This window comes from Micropterus salmoides, unplaced genomic scaffold (genome assembly GCF_014851395.1).
Source record: "Micropterus salmoides isolate LMB-PRFRI ecotype aquatic unplaced genomic scaffold, ASM1485139v1 Ms_hic_scaffold_8, whole genome shotgun sequence".
Taxonomy (NCBI): domain Eukaryota; kingdom Metazoa; phylum Chordata; class Actinopteri; order Centrarchiformes; family Centrarchidae; genus Micropterus; species Micropterus salmoides.
The window spans coordinates 17368559-17392975 of NW_024044570.1; the positions used below are offsets into that span (position 1 = coordinate 17368559).

The 24417-nt window shown below is 40.9% G+C and overlaps 1 protein-coding gene across 2 annotated transcripts; it reads left to right on the top strand.

The window, feature by feature from the left end:
- The first annotated feature begins 299 nt into the window (after positions 1-299).
- Positions 300-24348, top strand: dennd4a (DENN/MADD domain containing 4A). 2 transcript variants are annotated; one of them, XM_038705156.1, is made up of 31 exons: positions 300-515; positions 4812-5142; positions 5342-5588; positions 5689-5758; positions 5915-6084; positions 6804-7042; positions 7174-7240; positions 7407-7465; positions 7592-7736; positions 8020-8195; positions 8515-8615; positions 9761-9979; positions 10459-10604; positions 11069-11089; positions 12575-12708; positions 13062-13194; positions 13533-13739; positions 13862-13990; positions 14122-14266; positions 15633-15755; positions 16802-16912; positions 17615-17689; positions 17803-18650; positions 18735-18951; positions 19586-19677; positions 19794-19969; positions 20260-20638; positions 21029-21146; positions 21452-21614; positions 21706-21770; positions 22484-24348. In XM_038705156.1, exons 2-31 carry the CDS (start codon positions 4832-4834, stop codon positions 22618-22620), a joined length of 5223 nt encoding a protein of 1740 aa, XP_038561084.1. In that variant the 5' UTR covers positions 300-515; positions 4812-4831; the 3' UTR covers positions 22621-24348. The 2 variants fall into 2 exon arrangements, with proteins under 2 accessions (XP_038561084.1, XP_038561085.1); XM_038705157.1 differs by lacking the exons at positions 300-515; positions 11069-11089 and having other exon boundaries at positions 4832-5142.
- The last annotated feature ends 69 nt before the right edge of the window (positions 24349-24417 follow it).

Consider the following 24417-nt stretch of genomic DNA (forward strand, 5'->3'; position numbering starts at 1 on the left):
TGTATTCTAAAATTTTCTGGGGTTCTCATTACACTTTTTGAATCTTAGTTGCAGCCCTGAAATGTACAGAAAATAACTACTGCTCAGGCTTTAATAATAATAATAATAATAATAGGTTATGATAAACGCTCTATATAAATATATTTTCTTTATTCCTCCTGCGTGCAGCTGTGCTGTTCAGTATAAACTTGTAAACGCAGCCCAAATATTTCCTCACAGCTACAGACGTTGTTCTTCTGTCACAGCTGCCAGCAGTGTCATCAGTGACGTCAGCGAGGTTTGTAATCAGTCACGTGAACAGCACTGGTCTGGATAAAGCGCAGCTCGGGACTACATGATCTATTCGGAAAACGTCCAACCCACTGTGAATTATATATTTTTTTACAATAACAAATTTAGAAAGAAAGAGAAAAAAATTGACGAAGCAAACACGGAGGAATAAAATTTCTCGGAATCTCGGTTTTATTTCAGCTCATATTGGCCAGATCATCTTTCAGTCGTCGTGATTCTGGGATGTGAGTAGATTCTTCTTTTATTGAGAATAAAAACAAACGCATCCAGTCTCTGTAATTAAGGTGTTATCGTGTATTCATGTTGTAATATTTTGAGACTGTGATCTTATTGGGATGATGGCTGTTGGCGTTACACGCGGGATCCCTTTAATTATTATTTTAATGTTGGATGTTTGATTAGGATAATAAATGACATGGTAAATACGTTATATAATTGACGTCTATAGCTTTATGCACTGCGGTACACATTTAAAGTTCTTAGTGAGCATCGCAGCCTGTGTGTGGTTCACTACAGTGCACCCATTGGTTACAATGAAGTCATATGGAGGCTTATTTCATTGCATCCCGTATAGACGCTCCATAAGATGGCTTCTTCTGATGAGGCCATATGAGAAACCCCCCTGTATTATTATGGTCGCTATGGTCAGCTGTATTTATCTAAAATCCATTTGCTGGCTTTGTGGTAAACCAAATTGCCAGTGCACGAAATGCAAGCGTTGGAAGCGTATCGTGCAGGATGCTTTGGTATTTTTCAGGGAACCAGCTTTGAGTGTTTCTCTTTCATCTTTCTGCTCTATTTATCTTGGGCGTGTGTGGTTTCCTCGTCAAGCAAGTAGGGTCCCCCCTGTCAAACATAAGGAATGCAAATGGCTGATGAGGGTGAGCACTAAGAGGGAACAGATGCTGAGTGAAACGTTGTGGTGGTTCCCTCCCCAGATCTGCCCCCCATCCCACCCCACCCTCGCTGTTAACAACGCTCTCTAATCCCTACACAATCTGGGACTGACTGTCCAGCAGCCGCTGTCTCTGTCTCTCGGGTCATAATTACAACAACACTGTGATGCTCAAAGCAAAAGTCAAAATGCTTTAATTTCACACCACAAAATCAAATACAGTGTAGAGAGAGAGGGTCAATTATTTTTAAAGATTTAATCCTGCAGGACTGTTTAGGGAAAAATGTTCTTTGCATGAAATATCAAGAGATGAGGACAAGGAGATCAATAATCAGTTTCTTTCAAATGCTATAACTTCCATATTGAATTTAAAGTAAAAAGGGTTTGAAGTGATGAGCAAACATCAAGACTTTTACATTTAATCAATGGTGAAACCATAAAGGGCATAATGCAATATTTGAAATGAAACACTGAGACTATCAGATACAGAAGATGGAGTGGGATGTTCTAAGACGGTGTGGGGGAAATCTAAGTTTTCGGCTCCTTGATGGTGAAATTAAAATTGTGGGAACATTATGGCACAAGTGGTTAACAAATTACTGACAATTTCTCATCTCTGCAAAGCTGACAGTTGGAGGTGACTCATAAAAACAATAGTGGATGTGAACAGGGAAGTTGGCTTGTTAGCTGGCAAGAAGAGGAAATCCGCTGTGTCCTTATTTGTGCTGCGTTTATGAAGAAAACTGTGCTCAATGAAGAGATTGCAGTTTCTGGGGAGACAGTGAATCACTCACTTCCAGTCTTGAGCTAACACAGACTTGCCTGAAATAAGTAATAAGATGATAGTTGAAAATAATGTGGAAAATGAAATATCAAGTCTGGTCGAGTTTATTTATAGGCTTTTTGTCACAAAAGCAGGTCTCAAAGGATTTTCGATGGACTGAACAAACGGATGCAATACTGTGTACAAGCAAAAAAAAAAAAAAAAAACAGTAAAAAATAAAGCACAAGACACATGACAACAGGAGGCTACTGGCTACTTTCTGATCTAGTGCAGCTTAAACAGCATTATCAGCCTTAGACACCAATGGAAAACAAAGTAAAACTCACACAAAATATTGCTAGGAAAAAAGGGAAAAACTGTGGGCAGGCCTGTTCAGTGAGCTTCCAGATCGATACAACAAAAAAGCCAGTAAAATGGAGAAACATTATAAGATAAACGGACACTATTGTCATAGCTTTCCATTTTTATATACTGCATGTCTGTTGATATTTACGTTTAAAGCATTTTATACTCAGGGTGTCTCAGAGATTCTGAGTTTCTGAGCAGAGTCTAATGACACGGTCCATTAGTTGACTTGTACTTAACAAGAACTATGTTCCCGGCTCGTTTCAGCATCAGAGTGAGAAATGATCAGTCTCCAGTTCAGCGTTCAGTTTTAATGTTGTTGCTATGGCCAGTATTAGATATAATTTTAGGCCTCTGCTTCCTGTTGAGAAGGAGGAATAGACGCAGTGGATGTAGTGGCAGTTGGAACTGGAGATTAGGCTACATCTATATTTAATCCGTCCATCCAAGTATTATTCAACACATCTGCCATGCCATCAACTATATATTTAGCAGCATTCATGCAATACTTACCAAGAGCAAGCAGTTTACAGATTGGCATAAATGTGTTGTCACATTAAAGAAGAGGTGGATGTACTGAACAGGAAAAATGTGCTGGCCTATAACTTTCTTTAGTTGTAGGAAAACGAAAGTTTGCAGATTACGATAGAAATATGCCTCCTGATTTTCATTCTTTATCATAATCACTGTGTTTGACATTATCTTTTACAGAAGCTCCATAATTAATCCATTTGATACAGGGAGAAAAGACAATTGTATATCTCATTTTATAGATAAATCAATGTTTTTATATTAGTCTCAATAAAAACTTGCTCTGGTGCCACTCATCAAAGTGCTAGAAAAATGGAACTAGTGGAGCAACATGGAAAGGATGCTAGTTAAGTAACCATCAATTGTGGAAATAATACGACATCTTGGAAAAAGTCAGAATTACTCATAACACTTGTGAATACATTTTGAAAACCCGAGTGAAAAAAAGATGCATTAGAAAAAACTTAATACTGCAATTCTCAAGTGCTACTCTAGCTGTTCTTCAGCCAATTAATGAAATCCAGCAATGAAGGAGATAAAAATTAATCTGAAAACGTTTCGCGGTTTGGTATGCTGAGTCATTGGGTAGACCCACAAGGCTCAACACTGCTGAGCACAAATAACTGTCATCACAACAGCCATCAGCTAAACTGGGAACACTGGACATAAACACTTATAAACCTCCTGTAGGCTGAAACACTCTAAATCCATGTGCAACCGTGTGATGATGAGACATTTTAAAAGATCACTCTCACTGATGTACAGAGCAAACGGGCTTATGAGATGCAGGACATGTTTTGTTTTGGATGGTTTTGTGGTTTCTAGTACAGAAATTGGCCAAATAACTAAATGTGGGTGTTCTCTGACTGACAAGTTAGTTACAGATGGCTGAATCGTTCTCATCCCTTAGTATGATAATGCTGCAGTGTGCTTGCTACTATAGATTATCTTCTTTTTTCCATGTTCTCATGTTAGCGGTCAGTTTCACACCCTAAGCCTGTAAGCAGTGCTTAGTTTTCTGTCCCATCTCTCGGCACACAGATCTGTTAGCTTTAAAGCCAGTGGAAACCAAAGTCCTTATAAGTGGGTGCGATCTGGTCACAGCTTTTTGTGTGCCATGGTTCCTACCAGTGACACATCCAGCACAAAGGAGGGGGATAACTTTATGCTAACTCCTTCACATCCCAGTGGTGGAAATAATAGGCAGCTGTTTATCAGTTTGCTAGTGAGTGTGGGGGAACTGCAGAGAGAGATAAAGCAGGCTCTTTAGCTGAAGCACAATAAGCTGGCCCAGTGTTGAGAGGGCTCCCAGGGCTCCATGCTTTGTGATAAAGCTATAACAAGCTGACTCACAGGCGCTCCCTCTATTCCTTTCTTTCTCTCAACATTGTCAAGCACAGAATATATGTATGAAAATTACCCCGCTAAAAGCTCAGAAAAAGCTTTTTGCTCGCACTACAGTGCACCATCTCTTCTTTTCCCAATGCAGTTATGTTATAGTTCTGGTACTTTTCTTTTCCACACATTATTTCTAACGCATGTGTTTTATTTTACATAATCGGTCATGGCATATAGCAAGGTCATTGGTCTTAAAACCTCCCATATTTCTTGTTGAAATATGGTGTTTTTGCAGACAGGAATGTTTGCTAAGTGCCTCCAGGTGCTCTAATTATATTCTATTGTTTCTTCAGTGTAGTATGCATTTGTAATGTAGGTAATACCTGTTTTACATGCTCCATTGTTTCTCTATTACCCTGTTTAATGCAACAATTGGAACAGCAAGGCAATTAATACAGTGTGCTCAGAGAATGATTTTAAAGGTGATAGTGTTTTAGCCAGCCTAGTCTGCTCAGTCAGGTCATTTCCTGATGGCAAAGAGCCATATTCCTCTTGTTTTTAAGCTAGTCTACATCAAGCAATATGACTAAAATGCATAATGGAATCCCCTCCCTGTCTACTTTTCAGCCCACGGTGTGGGATGGGAAATGATGGACGATAAAGGGCCCCGTGTTGCTGACTACTTTGTTGTTGCCGGCCTCACCGACTCCTCCAAGCCTCTGGAGGAGGAGCTCCACTTTGATGATGCCGGTCCCAAATCTGTAAAACCCAAAGCCCCCATCACTGACGTCGCTGTGGTGATCCGCTCCCTGGGTGAAGAAGTACCCCCAGGTTTCACCTGTGTGGAAAGCACCCCCTCGGGCCTCTCTGCAGAGCTCAATGGAACCAGCCTCAGGGGCCCGCAGATCTTCTTATGCTTTAAGCGAGGCAGAGATAAGCCTCCACTGACAGATCTTGGGTAAGCAGTAATCCTCAGTCAATGACCCTTTACTCACCCAGCACCACTAATCACTTCTCTGCTTTGGGTCACTCTGTTCTTAAACACATTCTCTAGTTTGACATCTCCTCAATGAATATGTTATCAAAGCTCTCCAGTAATATTTTTTAAGACGGTCGGATCATATTAAAGGTCAGTCTGACACTGCCTCTTATTTCAGGATTCTGTATGAGTGGAAAGAGAAGCTGAAGCCTGGATGTCACATCGTCCAGACCACACCCTCAGGTCGACCTGCCAACATCAGCAACTCATCATCACAACGCATTTACATTACCTATCGCCGCGCCCCGAAGAGCCAGCCCCACACTTCACTGGCTGTCACTGATGTTTGCATCATCATCCCTGGCAAGGGGGAGACTCCCCCTCACACCTTCTGCAAGGTGGACAAGAACCTCAACAGCAGCATGGTGGGCAAGAGCTCTGAGAACACACATGTCTAGTTTGTCCATACAAATAATGCAGGTTTTGATTGACCTGTGATGGTCTTTGTCTTTTCTCATATTCCAGTGGGGATCCTCAGTCTACCTTTGTTATAAGAAGTCTCTGGCTAAAGCAAACACAATCGCATACAAAGCAGGTAAAGTGGTGTGCAGAGTTTGTGTTGTGTGCTAAAACTAGTTCAGATTGCTCAAGTAATCAGATTGTGGAAATGTCTGTTTTATTCAGGCATTCTTGTCTGCAAACGAGCATGTAATGGAGTTTTGACGACTTTGCTGTGTCTGTTTGTGTACAGGTCTGCTGTGTAGGTATCCCAAAGAAGACTACGAGTCCTTCCCACTGCCTGAGTCAGTGCCTATGTTTTGCCTGCCCATGGGGGCTACGATCGAGTGCTGGCCAGCACACACCAAACACTCCCTGCCTGTTTTTTCCACATTTGTACTGACGGGGGCCTCTGGAGAAAAGGTAATACCACTAAGCATTACAAATAACCATAGTCCTTTGTCATGATCTTTTTTAATTGGAATTTTTGGGTGTTTCACTTCATTTTTTAATGCACTTTTGTGTCATGCAAAACCCACAGAAACTTCTACACTCGTGTGTGTATAAAAAAAAAAATATATATATATATATGTGTGTGTGTGTGTGTATATATATATGTATATTATGTAATTATACACCAGACAATCTTAATCAATTTCTAAACTCTGACTGCAATCAGAAATGGTCTAAAGGCTATGTTTGGAATACTAAAAGGCGGTTAGTCTTTGAAAGCAATGCAGCATAAAGTGTTTTTTTGCAGCTCATCTTTTGAATAATGGATAGCTCATGCACCACTTGGGCTGGTGCATAAGTTCTAAATGCTGAATGCTTTAGTGCTCACTCCTTTTTCCTGCAACCTCTAGTCTGCACAGTATTCTCCTGGCACTTCATGTCTGCAATGGTTTGTTTATTTATTTGGAACTTCAAAGGACAGATTAAGATTTAGCTGATTTATTACGATGAAAATGATCTAGTGGAGCAACTGCAATATCTTACCTGAATAAGTTATTTCAAAGGACCTCTGACTGCTGTGGTTTGTGTCTTTGTAAAAATTGCATCATGATGTGAACAAGTCTTTTTGTGTGTGTATGTATTAGGTACTCTTTATGCTGATCATCACACTGTGATCCGTCTCCTTGCAGGTGTATGGAGCAGCCATCCAGTTCTATGAGCCTTTCTCAGAGGAAGGCCTGTCTGAGCGTCAGCGCTCACAGCTCGGCCTGCCAAGCTCTGATCTTGGACCTGATGGGACCAGGGGTGTTTACAGCAACAAGAGCATCTGTCTGCTCTCCCACTGGCCATTTTTCCAGTCCTTCAGGAGCTTTCTGACTTTCCTCTACAGATACTCTATCTCTGGACCACATGCCCTGCCTATTGAAAAGTTAGTTACAGATTCATTCTCTTTGTTGAAGTCAGTCATTATGGTTCAAAGATTCAGGTCTATTCTTAGCCCTGCAGACAGGTTTGGGTGCCCTTACTGCTTTATCAAGTGATTCTTTTTTTTACTCACAGGCACATCTCTCACTTCATGCAAACAGTGCCATTCCCCTCCATTCAGAGACCACGCATCCTAGTGCAGGTAAGCTTAAAATGTGAAATTTGATGAGTGAAGTAATGATTTCATTTCCGTATGCTTGCTTTATTTGGTTTGACATGAACCTCTTACAACACATTGTAGACACAGCCTATATCTTCCATCCACTGATGCTCTAATGCTCTAACGCTCTCCTGTGTGTCTCCCACAGCTGTCTCCACATGACAGCCTGATACTGAGTCAACCTGTGTCCTCTCCACTGCCTCTCAGGTAGGGAAACATGAGGAAAATGCAGAACGAAAACATGGAAACTTGCTGCTGTCTTAATCTGGAAACATTTGATTTATTTGTGTGTGTGTGTGTGTGTGTGTGTGTGTGTGTGTGTTTGCGCTGTAGTGGTGGAAGCCTCTCTACATTACTACTAAATCTGGGCCCAAAGAATGCGGCCACTCTGCTGGTGCTGGCTGTCACAGAGCATAAGATCCTGGTTCATTCCCTGCGTCCAGCTGTACTCACCAGTGTTACAGAGGCTCTTGTGTCTGTAAGTTTTGGTTCTTTTCCTTTCTCTCCACTTTTCCTGATAATAACCCTAAAGGGGGTGGTCTTTAATGTGATTTTAGGTACAGTGGTGGATGAGGTAAGAGGCCAAGCTGTGGCGTGAATGAATTACCTATAATCACGTCAATAAAGACCACCTGGTATTATAGATGTTCAATTAACCTCTGTAAAACATTCTTCAAGAAAATGTGCATATGAAGTTAGTTAGTGTATGTATCAGTCATATTGATTGCATTAGACTGATGGATATGTCTGCTCCCTTTCAGATGATCTTCCCTTTCCACTGGCCGTGCCCTTACATCCCTCTGTGCCCGCTGGCGCTGGCCGGTGTGCTCAGCGCGCCATGCCCTTTCATTGTAGGTGTGGACTCCCGATACTTTGACCTTTACATACCCCCAGCTGACATCAGCTGTGTGGATCTGGACACCAACACTATCTCCCAGTAAGTGACCTCTGACCGCAGGTCACCTTCAACTTCAAGATACAAATCAGCCTTCTCATGGTTTAGGTTTTTATAGGTGTGATTATGAAAGTTCTTCCCGAGGTTATCGGTATCTGTCAGTGATAGGAGCTGGAATGTGAAATATTCGTACTGTACACAAAAGCATATTTGGGTCTCCTACATAAATTCAGAAGATATTTTGGGCAGAGATTAAATTGTCAGTGCTCATGTGAGTGAATCTGTCTTCCCCCTTATATCTCTTTGCAATGTTTCTTTACTGTCCTCCCGTCTAATGAAAACCATATGGTGTGCTTTTCAGAAAAGACGACAAGAAGGCTTTAACATGGAAAATCTTGCCCAGGAGAGCCTGCAAACATCTTCTTAATACCCTGAATAAACTCTATCAGCAGCTCACTGAGGGTGAGTCCAGTCTGGTGCTGAATCATTGTATGTGGGGTTTCATGAATAATTTAGTTTGGCTACTTGAGTCTGTTGAGTCATGCTCTACAGTCAGTTTTTACAGGAAAACTCATTGGATGCTTACACTGTTATATAAAACCAACTTACAATGTTTAGTGCATCCCTGGAGATACTCTGGATGTAATTTAGTATTTATGGTGCATCCACTCCTGCTCAACCTGCCTCATATACATTTACTTAAATTAAGTCATTTACCTCAGTTCCCAGAATAGCTTTTGACCCTTAGTGAAATTCCAGCATATCATGTGGCTGATTGGCCTAATATGGTCTGTCTGCAGTAAATAGGGAAATATATGCCTCTTCTACCATAGATGTTTTTCATTTTGACAGTTAAACATAGATGCAAAATTAAACCCAGCCTAGAAAGAAGCTCTTTCAATGTGACAGATTAACATTTACCTTTGATGTTTCCTGCGATGACACTCAATTTTAGCTGAACTGAAAATATAATCAAATAATATCAGGTGGTCTATTTTTGGCCAGTGATACTGAAACATACAAAATGCACCCAACATTGTATTGCTTGCTAATATGTGGATGCAATGTGGCTCTGTGGCAGCGTTGGTCGGTCCTCCATTTTGGTGAAAATTACATCCATGGTCCTCAGAGGAGGAATCTTACTGACTTTGGTTAAACCTGCCTGTAGCAGTTCTGAGTGAAATGGAACCACTGGATGGATTCCCATGACATTTGAAATATACATTCATCCCCTCCGGACAAATTGTTATATTGGTGATCTCTTAACTTTTCATCAAGCACCATCATCATATTTAAGTTTGGTCCAGTTCTTTACTTAATGATCAAATAAAACAAACAAATGACATTTCCATCAGCCTCAGAAAAGTATGTCAGGACTGATGGCATTCATTGTGGAATCTGCATTTGGGAAGGTGAAATAGACAGCTGTTAATTGGTTAGCTAATGTATTGTTAGATCTATGTGCCAGATAAGTAGAACCTTCACTGAATATTTTTCTGATAAACTCAATCTGTGCTTCAGTTGTTTGGTTTTAAGTATTTTTTTTGTTGTTGCCAAGTTGTTTATGTGCATACATTCAACATAATCTACTGTTGGTGTGCTCTCAGGAGGTCAGCTGAACCGTGAAGATGTGCAGATGGAGCACACAGTAACTGACAGTGAGCTCAATGGCGGGAAGAGCCTCCACACTCTGGAGCTGGAGATCCAGGAGGCCTTCCTGCGCTTCATGGCGGCCATCCTACGAGGCTACCGCTCCTACCTGCTGCCTATCACGCAAGCCCCCTCTGAGAAGACCACCGATGCCAGCTCCCTCTTTGATCTCCAAGGTACACTTCAGTCTTGGTCTGCAACGTTGTATGGATAGTTAACCTTAAAAAAAAACACGTACGTATGTATGCAGTCATAAAACATGCAGACATGCTATTGTTGCCATGCCTAAATATGATTTAGTGCTGTAATAGGTCAGGGGGTTAAGGTTTGAGTGCTGCAGCATCAAAGTTTGGCCTAAATCACTGCTGCGACGACTCTAGTGATTTAACTTGAGCCTCAGTGGAAATTAAGCTTGACTCACAAGTCCGCCAAGAGTAATAACACAATGTCCCCGCACATCTGTGTGCCATTATGTAAGCGGAGCAGAGGAGAACAACTTGTTTCATACCACAGTATTCATTTCCTTTAAATTTGATTAAGTCTGTTGACCCCATAAATGTCCTGAAACGGCTTTATAAGTGAATGTCGAATTGTATAATCGGATATTAATTCGCACTTGTCATGTTTGTCATTACATAATGTGTTTGTTTTATAGGCTTCCTGAAGAGCAGAGACCGCTCCCATCAGAGGTTTTACTCTCTCATGACCAAGACGCAAATGTTCAGCCGTTTCATAGAGGAGTGCTCCTTTGTCAGCGATAAAGACGCCAGCCTGGCTTTCTTTGATGAGTGTGTTGATAAGGTAAGGTTTGCAGCTAATCTTTATTATGGATTTTCTTTGTCAGAGACAGTTCATCAGATGTACTGCATCATTCTCTGGTGTAGGAGCAAATGCTCCAATAACAATATTTAGTCTGGCCTCCACCTTTTTGCAGAAGAAAATAGCAGCGGCAGAGGAAAGATTAATCACATGCTGTCCTCTCAATTAAGATATCTTGTTACGATCTTGGTTTAATTTGAAGGAGCTAATAAGCAAATAACACGAACTAATATAAATGAACAAAGAGTAATTAACACTCCAACATCTCCCTTGAGCCTCTTATTAACATCATCTCAAATGTCCCCTATTCATTCAGTCCTCCTGCTTTTCTGCCTTTTTAAATTTTCTAATGTTGTTGTCGTCTTCTTCTTCTTCTTCTTCTTCTTCTTCTTCTCTGATTTTCTGCCTTTTGTGCTCTGTTTGTCATCATGGCCCCTGCCTGGTAGCTATTCACCACTGGAGGCAAGGTAAGCTACCAGAGCTTGTGTTGTAGTTGAAACAGTTTGTGAAGGGTGAATGTTTGATTTGTTGAACATTTGTTGCTTTTTAAACACTTTTTAACTGCAGTAATAAATCAAAGTGAGGGAAAAGGGAGTGGGGCTAAAAGTGCAGGAAAGGTATTGAATATGAGGATGTGCATTAGCTCTCATTGTGTGTGTCAGCAGTCTGCATTATTGAAGTTCTATTAGAATGAACCGCACAGAGGTTATGCAGAATGTTAAAGACTTTGAGGTGACGGTGAGACAGTGAGATTAATTATTTGTGATTGCTGTACGTTCACTGAGATGACTCTGTGCACTTGTGCACTATCCTCACTCCAAATGTGAGACGAAGGAAGACAAAGACGGAGGCGGTAATCCTTATTTGTCAAAAATGTTTTGTTGTTGAAATCCGATGGGACGTGCACTAGTCCTGCTCATTGTCAGTTAAAGGGTTAATCATTTGAGGATTTGACAGCTTTTATTAAAGCATACTGCCTACACGTTTTGTGACACACACACACACACACACAAAAGACAAAACATCCTCCGCCTCTCTAAAAAAAAAACCTCTGTGCTTGCAAACTTGTGCAATCAAGAAGTCACATTGACATCCTGCATGAACAGTTAGATCTCACTGATGAGTGGTCATTGTGGTTATTATTGAGAAGTGGAAGCATTGATTCATTCACCGTCAATGCTGCTGAGGTTGACAACAAGTGCACGATTGAGAAAGGCCCTTGGTGCAAGAGGAAGGGCAATAAGCGGAGAAACACTGAGCCAAATCGAAGCGAGGGCAAATAGGTCACTGAGAGTCAGTTGACTGAATCATCCACTCGACCGAGTGGAACAAACCCTGTAACGCAGTAGCACCGGGGAGCTATTCAGCCGCTGCCATAATATTAACGTATTTCAGTTATTCAGTAGCAATTTTCTCCTTAAAAAAAAAAAAGAATATATGAGCTTTAACTTGCCATGCAACACAAAGGAGTGCCACTACTGTTGTTCTCAGACAGGCATGAAGGTAGTGAGGCTTTGTACACTTTTCTCCATACAGCAGATCAGTTCTGAGCTGGAGGAAATGTGGCATTTCAGTATCAAGCATTGCTACCAAAGCAGTTCAGGTTAATGGTTTCATGTCCCATGGCATCAGTTTTGTCCAGGTCACTGCAACCTTGATTAATTTAGCCTTGGAGGATTCATAGGATCAAGCCCCTGTCTTGGCACTGTCCTTTAGATAAACGGAGTGGGGGCATGGGGCATATTTCTGATGTAGATGGACTCATTACTGACATCTGTTTGTCCTCACTGACCCTCGTATCTGATCTAATCTGAGGGCTCATACAGTGTCAGATGTCCATGAGCCTCAAGGCAGCATTGGTGCCTATGGTTTGTATTTATGGCTAAGCTAAGAGGAAAGATCAAGGACTGAGGGAAGAACAATGATGCATGTGTGTTTCTCTTGAAAACCAGATCGACAGTGAACGGCCAGAGGAAACCAGAATGATTGAACTTGATGAATCCCACTGCAGTGAGCACACGGTCTATGTCAACCCTCCAGAGCTGCCTCCACTGCCACAGGGAGAAGAGTATCCTCTGTGCTATAGGTACCACACTGCAGATCAATCTCTAAAAGATCGATACAAGACAGGCTCTTTCTTTTACTACACAGACACACACTTCAGGAACACTTCTCACCAACACTGGGTGCACACAGCGCAGCTCCCAAAAGAGAGACTTAGTGTAAATTGCCTGTTTTGTTAAATAATTTGTCACTGCTTCAGGGCTTTGTGATTATTTTGAGCCGGAACACATCACTTTTGGATTCTTATGTTAGTGCTCAAGCTTCCAGGGTGTCAGAGTCAAACTCTTGTTAATGCAGCTTGCTTGTGTTCATGTGGCAGTGATGTCTGTTTCAGTTTATGTCAGGTTAAGTGAGTGAGTAAATGTTTTTTTGCAGCTACACTGGGTTCCCAGTGCTGAATGCTGAGCTTCTGGAGCCACTGGAAGGACCAAGTCCTCCATCAGCAGGCATGGCCTCACGCCACAGCAGCCCAGCCAGCCCTACGGCCATCTTTAGACGCTCTAAACAGGTCAGCAACATGAGTAGTGAGATTTTCTTGAAAATAAACCAGTAAATACCGTTACCTTTTATGATTTCTTGTTCTAGAAATGCCATATTTAAGGAAAACCTTTGTTTCCCCTTCATCTTTTCCATTTTTTACTAGTCTTTTCTATTAATAAACAATATAGTTTCTTACACATTTTATCCATATCCCTATTTGTTTCTTTTATTTAGGCAGTTTAAGAATTTAATCTTATTTTACTGCTGCAATCATTCTGCATAATGATGGATATGGGTATAAATGTGAATGCAAAATGCAAATCTGGTGAATTAATCATCTCTAGATGTGATCTTGTTTTATCTCAGGAGATCAAATCAGCTCAAAGGATGGCCAAAACCTATTCATCTATGCCTCAGATGTGGTCCAAGTGTCTGCTACGCCACTGCTATGGCCTGTGGTTCATCTGCCTGCCAGGGTTTGTTGGCACCTGCCACTCTAAAGTCCGGGCTCTGCGTACAGCTTACGATGTGCTGAGGAAGATGCAGGATAAGAAATTGCAGGCTCCAGATGAGGTGGGAAACTGCTAAATATTAGACAACCACACAGCTATATACATATTAAGTAGTGTAGAGTTTGCAAAATTGAGTCATGGTGCACATTCTTAATTTTTAAATCCTGGTGTTTTCTGCCCAAGGTGTGTTACCGTGTGTTGCTGCAGCTGTGTGGACAGTACAGCCAGCCAGTTCTGGCTGTCAGGGTGCTGTTTGAGATGAAGAAAGCTGGAGTTCAACCCAATGCCATCACCTATGGGTACTATAACAAGGTGTGTGCTATTTGGATGTACTGTACATACATACAAGTAAGCAATGAACAAGCCAATCTGACTAAATGTAATAGTTTAGTTTAAGTTTGAAAATGTATGACCACTTATACAGTACATGTTCATTGCTGTAGGCGGTGTTAGAGAGCACCTGGCCCTCCACCACCAGAGGAGGCTACTTTTTGTGGGGAAAGCTGAGGAATGTGGTCCTCGGCGTACTCCAGTTCAAACAAGCAGGGAGAAAACAACAGACCCCTCACAGAGATCCTCAGATGTCAGGTAAGAATACTAATGTCCCAACTCACAGATGCATTATACTGATTAGTAAAATGTTAATATCGGCTGATAACCTCACTGATATTTTTCATTTTATTAGCAATATGTGGTCAAACATTTTTATTTTAGCATTTATTCACTATCAAGTGAATTCTTGAAAGTTTCCCTACACAGATGCGGGCTGACAATAAAAACAAGTTTTTGCAAATATTAAAAAGGCTACAGTCATCACTCAATGTGGTCACACAAATGTCTACATTTAAAATTGGCTAGTAATATATCACAAAGATATATTCAGCCATAAGAGATAAAAACACACTTTGAACATTCACATTTAAAATCACTGAATTATCAGCCATAACATATTGCATTTATTTTATTTGCCAACAGTATGATAACTGGTGTAGTATATTATGCACTACCACACTGACTGATCGTTTCAGGGTGAGACTAACCAGGCCTTAAATTGTTTGAGATTGCATTCAGTTCAGTGGTAATTACGTTCCAATTGCGCACAAATTCAATAAATGATTGACTGAAAATGTTGGAGGTATTTTTCTTATGTCCTGTAGTTCTTAAGGAATGGACATGTAAATGAGTGTGATCCTGTGGGAGCAGTTGTTTCTTCAAGGCTTCTTTCCTGGTCTCATAACAAGGTTTATGCCAACTCCAGCCTCCTCCAGCACATATTGTTCCCAACCTGCGTTTCCTTAATGAGGCTAATTAAACAGAGTGAAGAGGTTTTCCTCCCCAGCACTCACAGCACACAGGTTGCTCTTGATGTCAGTTCCCAATTCCCACAATGGCCCAGTGAGATTCTGATTACCATAATGACAAGTTGTTTGAGGAGCTTTAACAAAAACATCATGCTTTACACCACATATGGTAACGTTGTTGCGTGTTCGTTTTGATCTCATTCACTTCACAAAGAGGATTTTATACTAAATGTTGAGTAGCATGATCCTTTAGTTATTAATGAAGTGAATTAAATAAATAAAAAATAAAAAAATAAATGAAGTAAATTTGGGGAATTTAATTTAGTTGTGAAATGAAAAAGTGCACTTTAATTTATTACTTCTACCCTAATTTTGCTCACCTTTCAGTTAAAAATAAGACAGAAGTGAAACCTTGATTCTCTTTTGGCACTCTGGCATCCTTTTATGTTAAGAGATGTTCAATCATGATGAAAGCTATGTGGCATTCAAAGCATTCCTGCATCTTTGCAGTAGATGATAATGACTACAGCTCTGCTCACTGAATGTTTATACAGGGCTCTTATACTAGCTGGGCTCTGGTCTGATAATCCTGTTGGTACTCTGTCAGTTGTTTTAACCTCCCATCCTCTCCCTTTTCTGTTATCTCCCTTCAGATGGCAGTGATCTTGACACAGTCAGCCATGGCAGTTTGGATAGTGCTAATGACTCTGCTGAGCGCACCTCCATCGACACTGACTTCACTAAAATGGACTCCAGTGACGATGGATTTAGTACAGGTAGTAAGCCACAGCATTGCTTCTTTCTTCTTCCAACTTGATTTTATGTAATTTATGTTAAAAAACTTGATACACCGCATGATACATAAACCTTAATTATATATAGTAATATAATACTATACAACTAATTGTTTGGACATCATTGCACTCTGCACATCCTGCTTTCTCACCTGACATTCACAGAAAGAAACAAGTCTCCAGAATCAAGGAGTGACAAACGTTACAGCAGCTCATCTGAACAGTCACTAGTATAAATTAATTAATAAATAACACCATCAAGTAGATGTTGTAAAATTATTAAAAATAAAAAATGCTAATTACATCCCAATCTCAAAAATTGATTGGGGGAAAATGTAATCTAGGCAATCATCAAAAGCCACATGCACATATAATCTTATTGCACAGAAAGATGGGGGAAATGCTCCCAATTCCTCTTTTATTTTGCATGGCCTCAGAGAGAAAAAAACAATTGTGGACAAAACATTGACATGTCCATGTGTGAAAAAAGTTATTAGCATTAAAGTTTTACACTTCTTTTGCTTTACAATATGTATAATGTACTGTGTATAAAGGACAGTAGAGACATTGTGGCTTATAGTGGTCTATCAGCAGGCTGAAGCTCTTACACTAACAATATCAGGGATTTGAGTCTGTCTCACAACTTGTCTTATCTTTCGTATCCCTCAGAGGCAATCAATTAAATAAAGCAGAAGCTCTGTGAGACTACAATAAATCACAGCAGAGGAGGTTTGTACCTTTTCCTGCAGTTCGACCTTGTGAATATGATGCAAGTTTTCAAAAACTCTATTCCTCTCCTGCTGCTCCTGTTTTTCTATTCTGGGAGCGTTGTGTGCTGTATAAGCTGGAGGGAATGTCACCATGCTCTGTTGAAGAAAAACTCTCTGATCAGTTGTCTCTTATAAAGCATCCATGGAGACTAAATTTCATTTTTTGATTCACTCAGCTCTTTGTGAGAGAGGAAACTAACCAGGGTGAAAAAATATATCACTGTTTTTCAGAAGACTAAAGCTTCTTATCTTTTTCAGGTGGACAGTCAGACCAAGGCTACGATTCATTATCCAAAGAGGAGGAGAGGATGTGTGGCAGAGAGAGTGACAACACACCACTGGTGGAAGACAAGGGGCCAAGGCAGTCCAGTGAGTTATAGATTAGCGTCTATCTCTAATCTTTGACACGCTTAGCATTTCTGTAAAGTGAATCACTGCTTACTGGCAGCGAAATGTGCACAAAAGACGAAACACTGTCTTTAAAAACTGGGGTATCATATCACAGTGTGGGTGTAATATACTCTCTACCCATCCATTTGCTGTTATATTTAGATGTTTTTCAGAAACAGATTCTGTTGATGGATGAATTTGTGTTATGTAAGCAGGTGATTGTTTGCATGACAGAGTTTGTCCTGAATTTTGTTGCAAATAACAACATGCTGTGTCTAATGCAATCTCTGTTCCAGCTTCTGTGATCAAAAGTTCTCACTAATTGGTATGTCGCTTCATCAAGCTTAATTGCTTACTTTATTTTCTGGGATAGATCATAAGACAGCCACATTTTAAGATTAACAGCTGTCACTCAAGGAACAACACAGCTGCCAGTTCTCAACCCCATTGCAATAGCTTTATGTTGGCGTAAATGGCCACACTCCAGCAACCTCTGTGTTTATAGATGTAATCAAATAAATACTTTACAAAATGTGTGATTTCTTTTCTATATCAAATGTAGATTTTTATATGAATGCAATACTGTTAGAGATTTTAGAGCTGTTGATAGTGCAGCCAAATGCACAAAATAGTTTTTTATTGTAATTATCTCCTTAACAATTTGGTATCATTTATCTCTAGCACCTGACATCGAGGATTCAATGAGCAGCATCTCTCCTTCTACTAGAAGCTGCAAATCAACAGATGTCAGCGCAGGTAAGCTTTATTTATAAAGACGTTTGTCAAGAAGCCTTTATGGATGTGTATGAAAGCCACTGATCTCAGTCTTACTGGATGGGAGCTGAATGTCTTGCCATATGTTTTTTTAGTCACAGGCAATGGTAACAAGCTGGTTTCCAGTCCATCTAGTGACACCACTCTGTGTGCAGTTCTACCAAAGACAGAAAGGCCAAAATCTCTGGACTTGTCTGGTGGACAAGGAAGTCTCAGGCTCACCGTCCCTCACCTTGGTTCAACAAAGCAGCACCACCTAGCTGCTGACAGACTGCATGGGGTGGAAGAAGAGGAGACAGAGACTGATAAACAGAAACCTCTGGTGGAGAGAAGTGTCAGCTGCAGCGGTGTGGTGGAGAGGCCAGGTGTGTCTATAGAGAGAAGTGTCAGCTGCAGTGCTGGGACTGTGAGGAGAACAGGCATTGAGATGGGGTTTGATCCCTTGTCACTGATTGCGACAGACACGGTACAAGAGAGTGATCAGGAAAACGGCAGCGCGCCCACGGCCCGCCGCGACCTTGCTGAAGAGATTGAGACGTACATGAATAATGCCAACAGCCCCCTTAGCAGCCGCGCACCCAGCATGGACCTGCAGAACCCCTCAAGCCCTTTGTTTCGCTCCGCCTCGTCTCCTCACACCTCCCCACATCCCTCCACCCTGCTCCACTCCAACACACACCTCCCACTTCCTGTCAAACCCAAGGAGAAGCTGAGGCCGTCACCGTCTCTTCCTCTGGGTGTCTGTAACAAAGACAGGGAGAGGCCTTCCTCCTTGGTGTCACCCTCGTCACCTACTCCCTCCACCTCATCATTCTCCATGGACTCATTGTTCACTCCAACCCTGGACATCTTCAAGAGCAGCGTCATATCAGCAGGGAAGGGCGTGGCGGAGAAGGCCAGTCGCCTCTACTCTCGTCTGTCCTCACAGACTTCATTAACACAGGTTGGAAGTGCAGCATTTTTCCCTAACTAGTATTCCCAATCAAACTGCCTCCACAAATAAATTTTTCTTCCTCCTCTCCTGCAGGATGCAAACTGTGACCGGATTAGCGTTTCCTCACTCACCTCAGGAGAGGCAGACTGCTCCTCACTGCTTGATAGTGATGCCTGTCTTGACCCAGATGGCTTTACCTCCCCCCAGCACAGCAGCGTGTCCCGACTCAGGAGGAGCCCAATTGTGGGTCATACCAACCTGGGCAGCCCAAGCACCCCGAACAGAGTGTTCAGACACAACTCCTTCTCTGGTTTGTTGCGGATCCTTTAATCAGTCTGTATAAGCATTATTGTTGGAAAAAAATCTGGTAGTTTTGGTTTTACGATGATAACATGAAATCTTACTTTGGACAAGCAGCACAATCCACATTTATTTAAAGTAGTTTGCAGTCTTTATGAAAGCATCGCCAATGTGAAAAAGTCATGGCTTACAGACATGCTCATTAAATTGTTGTTTTAACTGCAGCACAGTATTGGTTTCCAGCAAAACACTTCTTGACAATCTAAATTTAGAATAAGAGAAGGGCTCAGTACTGGAGAGAAATGTGTGTTGTTCTGCATGAAACTAGGCCAGTAGGGATGAGGGCTGATTCAGTGTGTAGGCTCGTCTTCACTCAGCCACAGGCCCTACGCTAAACATAAACACGTGAACATGCACACGTGCGTGCACACTCACATGCACACTAAAATAAACCAATGTGAAATGCAGATTTATTAAACCTACCTTGCAAAAAAAACAAAACTTTGCTTTGAAGAACGGGTTGCTGCTTCATTTCATTTTTCTACTTTTGCTTTATTTAATCAAGATATATTCTTAAATTATTATAGTTTTGTGTTAAATATCGGCTTTGTCTGGTGTGTCTAATTGTATAATCCTCTATCCAGGTGGTTTGGCACTTCCCTCTAAAACTCCTCACACTCCAGATTCCTCCCCCGACACCAGCCGCTTCCAACCCACTCCCAATTACACTATAGAGGTAAGTTACTCACATAAAAATCCCGTATCAGACACTGATCATTAGACTGACTCAGACAATCATGATTGAGTGCACTGTGATGGCTTTCCTCATTAGCCTGATGCTTTTTGTTATAGGTGCTGATGTCCAGCTGTTCACTTTGTAAGACGTGTGACTGTCTGGTATATGATGAGGAGATCATGGCTGGCTGGACAGCAAACGACTCAAACCTCAACAGCACTTGTCCCTTCTGCGGCACAGCCTTTCTGCCCTTCCTCAATGTGGAAATCAAAGACCTGAGACCACAGACCAGGTATATGCTCCCTTCACACAGACCAACACTGTATCTACCCGATATATATTTACATAGAGTGCACAAACGCTTTGAATAATTAATCAAGTACGTCCATCATTTCACACGGAGTTCAGCAATAATATGAGGTTTAATGTCTTTGACCTCTTTTTCTAGATAGTCTATTTTTCTAGTGTCTTGGTAGCTGTCTGGCACGTTTTCAAAAAGCACTGAAACACAAACACACGAAGACACAAAATCTTTTATCCCTTTGGCCTCTTTAAACAGATCCACTCTGTGTCTCCCCTCAGGTCTTCTAAGGATAGTAATCCTGTTACAGAGGAGGACACATCGGCGTTACTCAATCTCGAGGCCAAAATGTCTGCTGCAGACAGTGCTGGTCAGTCACCTGCAGAGCAGAGGCAGGAGAGTAGTGGGAGTGCTGACCCGCCAGTCTCACCCCTCTCCTCTGCTCCGGTGACGGTGCCCTACCTGAGCCCTCTGGTTCTGTGGAAGGAGCTGGAGAGCCTGCTGGTGAATGAGGGTGACCAGGCCATCTCCTCTCCGAGTGTTGTCGATCAACACCCCATCGTCTTCTGGAACCTTGTGTGGTACTTCAGAAGGCTGGAGCTGCCGAGCAACCTGCCAGCTCTTATCCTGGCCTCCCAGCGCTGTAGCCATGGAGACCAGGTAAACGTGCAGGTGTCTGTCCACCCACTGTGTTTGAGATATTAGCTTATTCACTTTCTTGGATAGTTGGATGAGAATATTTATACCACTCTCATATCTAAAGCAAATAAGCATATTTCCCAAAATGTAGAACAATTCTTTTAAACCTCCTAGGTAGTTAAAAAAATCTGACTTTAGTGACTCCTAGTGGTGGTATAAAAAAAGACACTATCAAATCAAAGCAATGCATAAAAGCAGCTTGTAGAATACTGATTTCCTCTGGGAATGGCTCATTGTTTTTAAGTAAAAAACTAAATAATTTTAGAGATAGAATAACAACAAAATTCTACCCATAAGAGCTATAATATATGGAGAAAGAGATTAATCTTCCACACGTTTGACCTCTTGCAGACCCATCAGAGTGTTCCATCCGAGGACAGCAAACAGGTGCTTGTGAGGATTATGTGGGACAACCTGAAGTTGCACAAAGACAAAGTTCAACCCTCCTATGTCCTGTGGAACACACATTGTAAGTAGTTTGAAAGAATTTACTAGCATTTACTGACTGTCTGAAGTATAACGTGTTTCCGAAGGTGAGTTACTTTCAGAAAAATGATTCTGCTAGTAACGCTGGCAAGTTTCAAGGTCAGATATTTACATGTAAATTAAATAATGCATATGGGGTAACTAGAAAACCATGCATAATTCAGTTCAGGACTCCTGTTAGTCATGCCGACCTTACTTCTACCAGTGCTATACTATCAGAGTTAATTGTTAGTAATGGAGATGAATGAGTCTTTGATCAGGGTGACTTTTATCTCTCGTTCATTGCAGGTGCAAACTCCCTGGTTCGCTCTGGGCTGTGTGAAGAAGGGCAGCTCTTTACTGTGGAGCTACTGCAGGGTTTTGTGAGGAGCATTAAGAAGAGTGATGTTTATCAGCCCATGAGCCAGATCATCCAGGTGCTGGGGCCAGAGCTGGGTTTTAAAAGACAGAGGTAAGGAGATCAATACTTTAGTGTAAAGCTGTGAGAGAAAAAAACTTGAATGGAAAGCCTTATTGTGTTCTTCTTTTCCATTGTCAAATAGGAGCCTGTACCGAGATTTATTGTTCCTCGCTCTGGTGGCATTGGGCAAGAACAACATTAATATCAGTAAGTTCAAAAGAAAGATATCCTGCTTTTAGCCATGGTTTGTCTGTCAGTTGGTCCACAACTTTAGTCCAGACTGAAATATCAACAACTGTTGGATGTGTTGCCATGAAATTTGGTACAGATAACCAAGTTGCCCGAGTGAGCGAATTCTACTGAATTTGGAGAGCCTCTGAATTTTTCTCTAGCACCACCAGCAAGTTAAAGTCTTCACTTGTCCTGTGAAATATCTCAACATTTACCAGATGGACCAGCACAAAATTTAGTACAACATTTACTGTATGTCTCTCTCAGGATGAATTGTGATCACTGGATCATCAGGTCAAAATATCAGTCTGTCCAGTACTTGGTTTAGGACCAAAGACCTGCAAAACTAATAACATACCCACCAGCCTCACCTTTACCTTTTCTTTAGTTCTAATTAGCAATTGTTAGCCTGCTAACAAGCTAAACTAAGGCGGTTAACATGGCGAACATACCTGCTAAATCTCAGCATGTTAGCATTGTTCTTATGAGCCTGTTAGCATGTTGACATTTGTATTTAACTCACCACTGCCAGACTCAAATCCTCTACCATGGCTGTAACTGTCTTGCTATGTGAAATACATGTTATTCAAAGCAAATATCTTAAATATATGTCATGTACAGCAAGTGTGCTCAGTGCTCACACTGACACGTTATGTCCACATTATTAACTAACCATTATCTCATTGCAGATGCTTTTGATCGGGAGTACAAGTTGGCATATGATCGCCTCAACCCCAACCAGGTTAAACTGACACACAACTGTGACCGGCCCCCTGGAGCAGGGGTCATGGAGTGCAGGAGGACATTTGGGGAGCCCAGCCTGTGAACCACTCTTCTTCTGTCCTGTTTTTTCCTGTGTTTTTCCTTCAACCACGGTCACAGCTGCTGTTTTTTGTTGGGTTTTTTTGGACTGCTCCCCAGACTCAGGACCAGTTCACCTGACTGGAGCACAGAGCTCTCAAGCACAATGGGAAAATGACACTTCATGTAAAGCAACTGCCATGAGTTTCTTGTATACTGTTAGAGCTGAGAAGTGTGGAGTGACAGGCCTTGTGTTTGTAAATATTTAGAAAATCCACTGTATTTTCAGTATAACTATAGTAAAATGTTTGTACAGTAATTATATAGTCTATTTTATGACTTTGTTTTTGTTGAAGCTGTGAGTAAGTACGTAAAAGTAAGTGTATGATCATGTTGTTGAAATTCGTAAGTGGTCCTGGTGACCTTGTTTGGACTGTGTGTGTGTGTGTGTGTGTGTGTGTGTGTGTGTGTGTGTGCATAATAAGTACTTGCTTTTAGACATTCATGGTTTTACAAAGCACTTTGACAAGATGAGCACTTACCATTCATTCTCATTTACGTAATTCTGGGGCCCAACAGCCTACGCTTAAGTGACTTTTTATTTGGCAGCTGCAGGACTTACTGTACTGTCTAATATTTATCACATGCAGTTAACTAAAGCAAAGAAATTCCTCCTCATCTGCACTCTGTACACCTAGCAGGGCAATGCTCATATGCCTGAATACACTAAACTGGATGGTAACATCAAAAAATTATGAAACATTATTTCTGAAATGGGAGTATTCAATTAATGTATATGCACAATGTTTATTCATTTATCCTATTTTGTACAATGTACCAAAACCTTCCAACAGGGAATAATGCTTCAGTGATTTATTAACCCTTTTTTAAGCAATACCCTTTTCAATGTGAGGATGAATGATGTATGTGATATAAGGGACCACCAAGGATAGATTTCCTGAAAGATAGTACAATCAAACTAATGGTAGACAAAATAAAAACTGAAAATAAATGTTTTCTGTTGGTTTATTCAACACAATTGTTTTTTTTTTATAAAGAAATTAATTTATTGACACAGTAATAGATCTATAAAAATGTACAGAGTATTTGATTCTAGTATTTTGTGTATTTCGTTTTGGTCTTCACTGTATGGTGTAGATATACAGTGCACTGTATAATGTGACATTTTAAATCTCTTTGGATAAATGGCAATGCACGTTTCTTTGCACTGAGCATATTAAATAATATGTGAATGTCAAAGGTGTTAAGTTAGAACAACAGCTCTGACCTGCCCAAATTCAAAAATCACTTCCAAAAATGGGTGCGATGGTTCACTGTTACGATTGTCTTGTCACTATTTACTGAGAGAAAGATTCTGTTAGTAGTGTGATGCAGCTCCACATCCTATTACTGGATTTCATCACAATAATTCATGACAATACAATGCTGGATTAGACAAGGCTGTGTGCTTGGAATTAATGCCAGTCTCATGGCACAAACATTGTTGTATTTTAATCACCTTGTAAATTGTGACAAAAAAAACACAAACAAAGATGACCAAAAACATAATTTGATGTCTACACGTTGTTTACACAATTTGTGAGATTTAAACAATGTTTATGAAGTATTATATATCATTTGTAACACAGATACTAATTTGTATGATTTTTATATATAAAAAAAAGAAATCAAATTTCTTCCCTGGCTGGATCTATATCTTTGCTTTCATTTATGAATAAAGACGTTTGTTCTATGGATGTCTAGTTTTTTTTTTTCAACTATCGCTATGCCTGACCTTTTTATAAAAACTTGCGTGCATGAA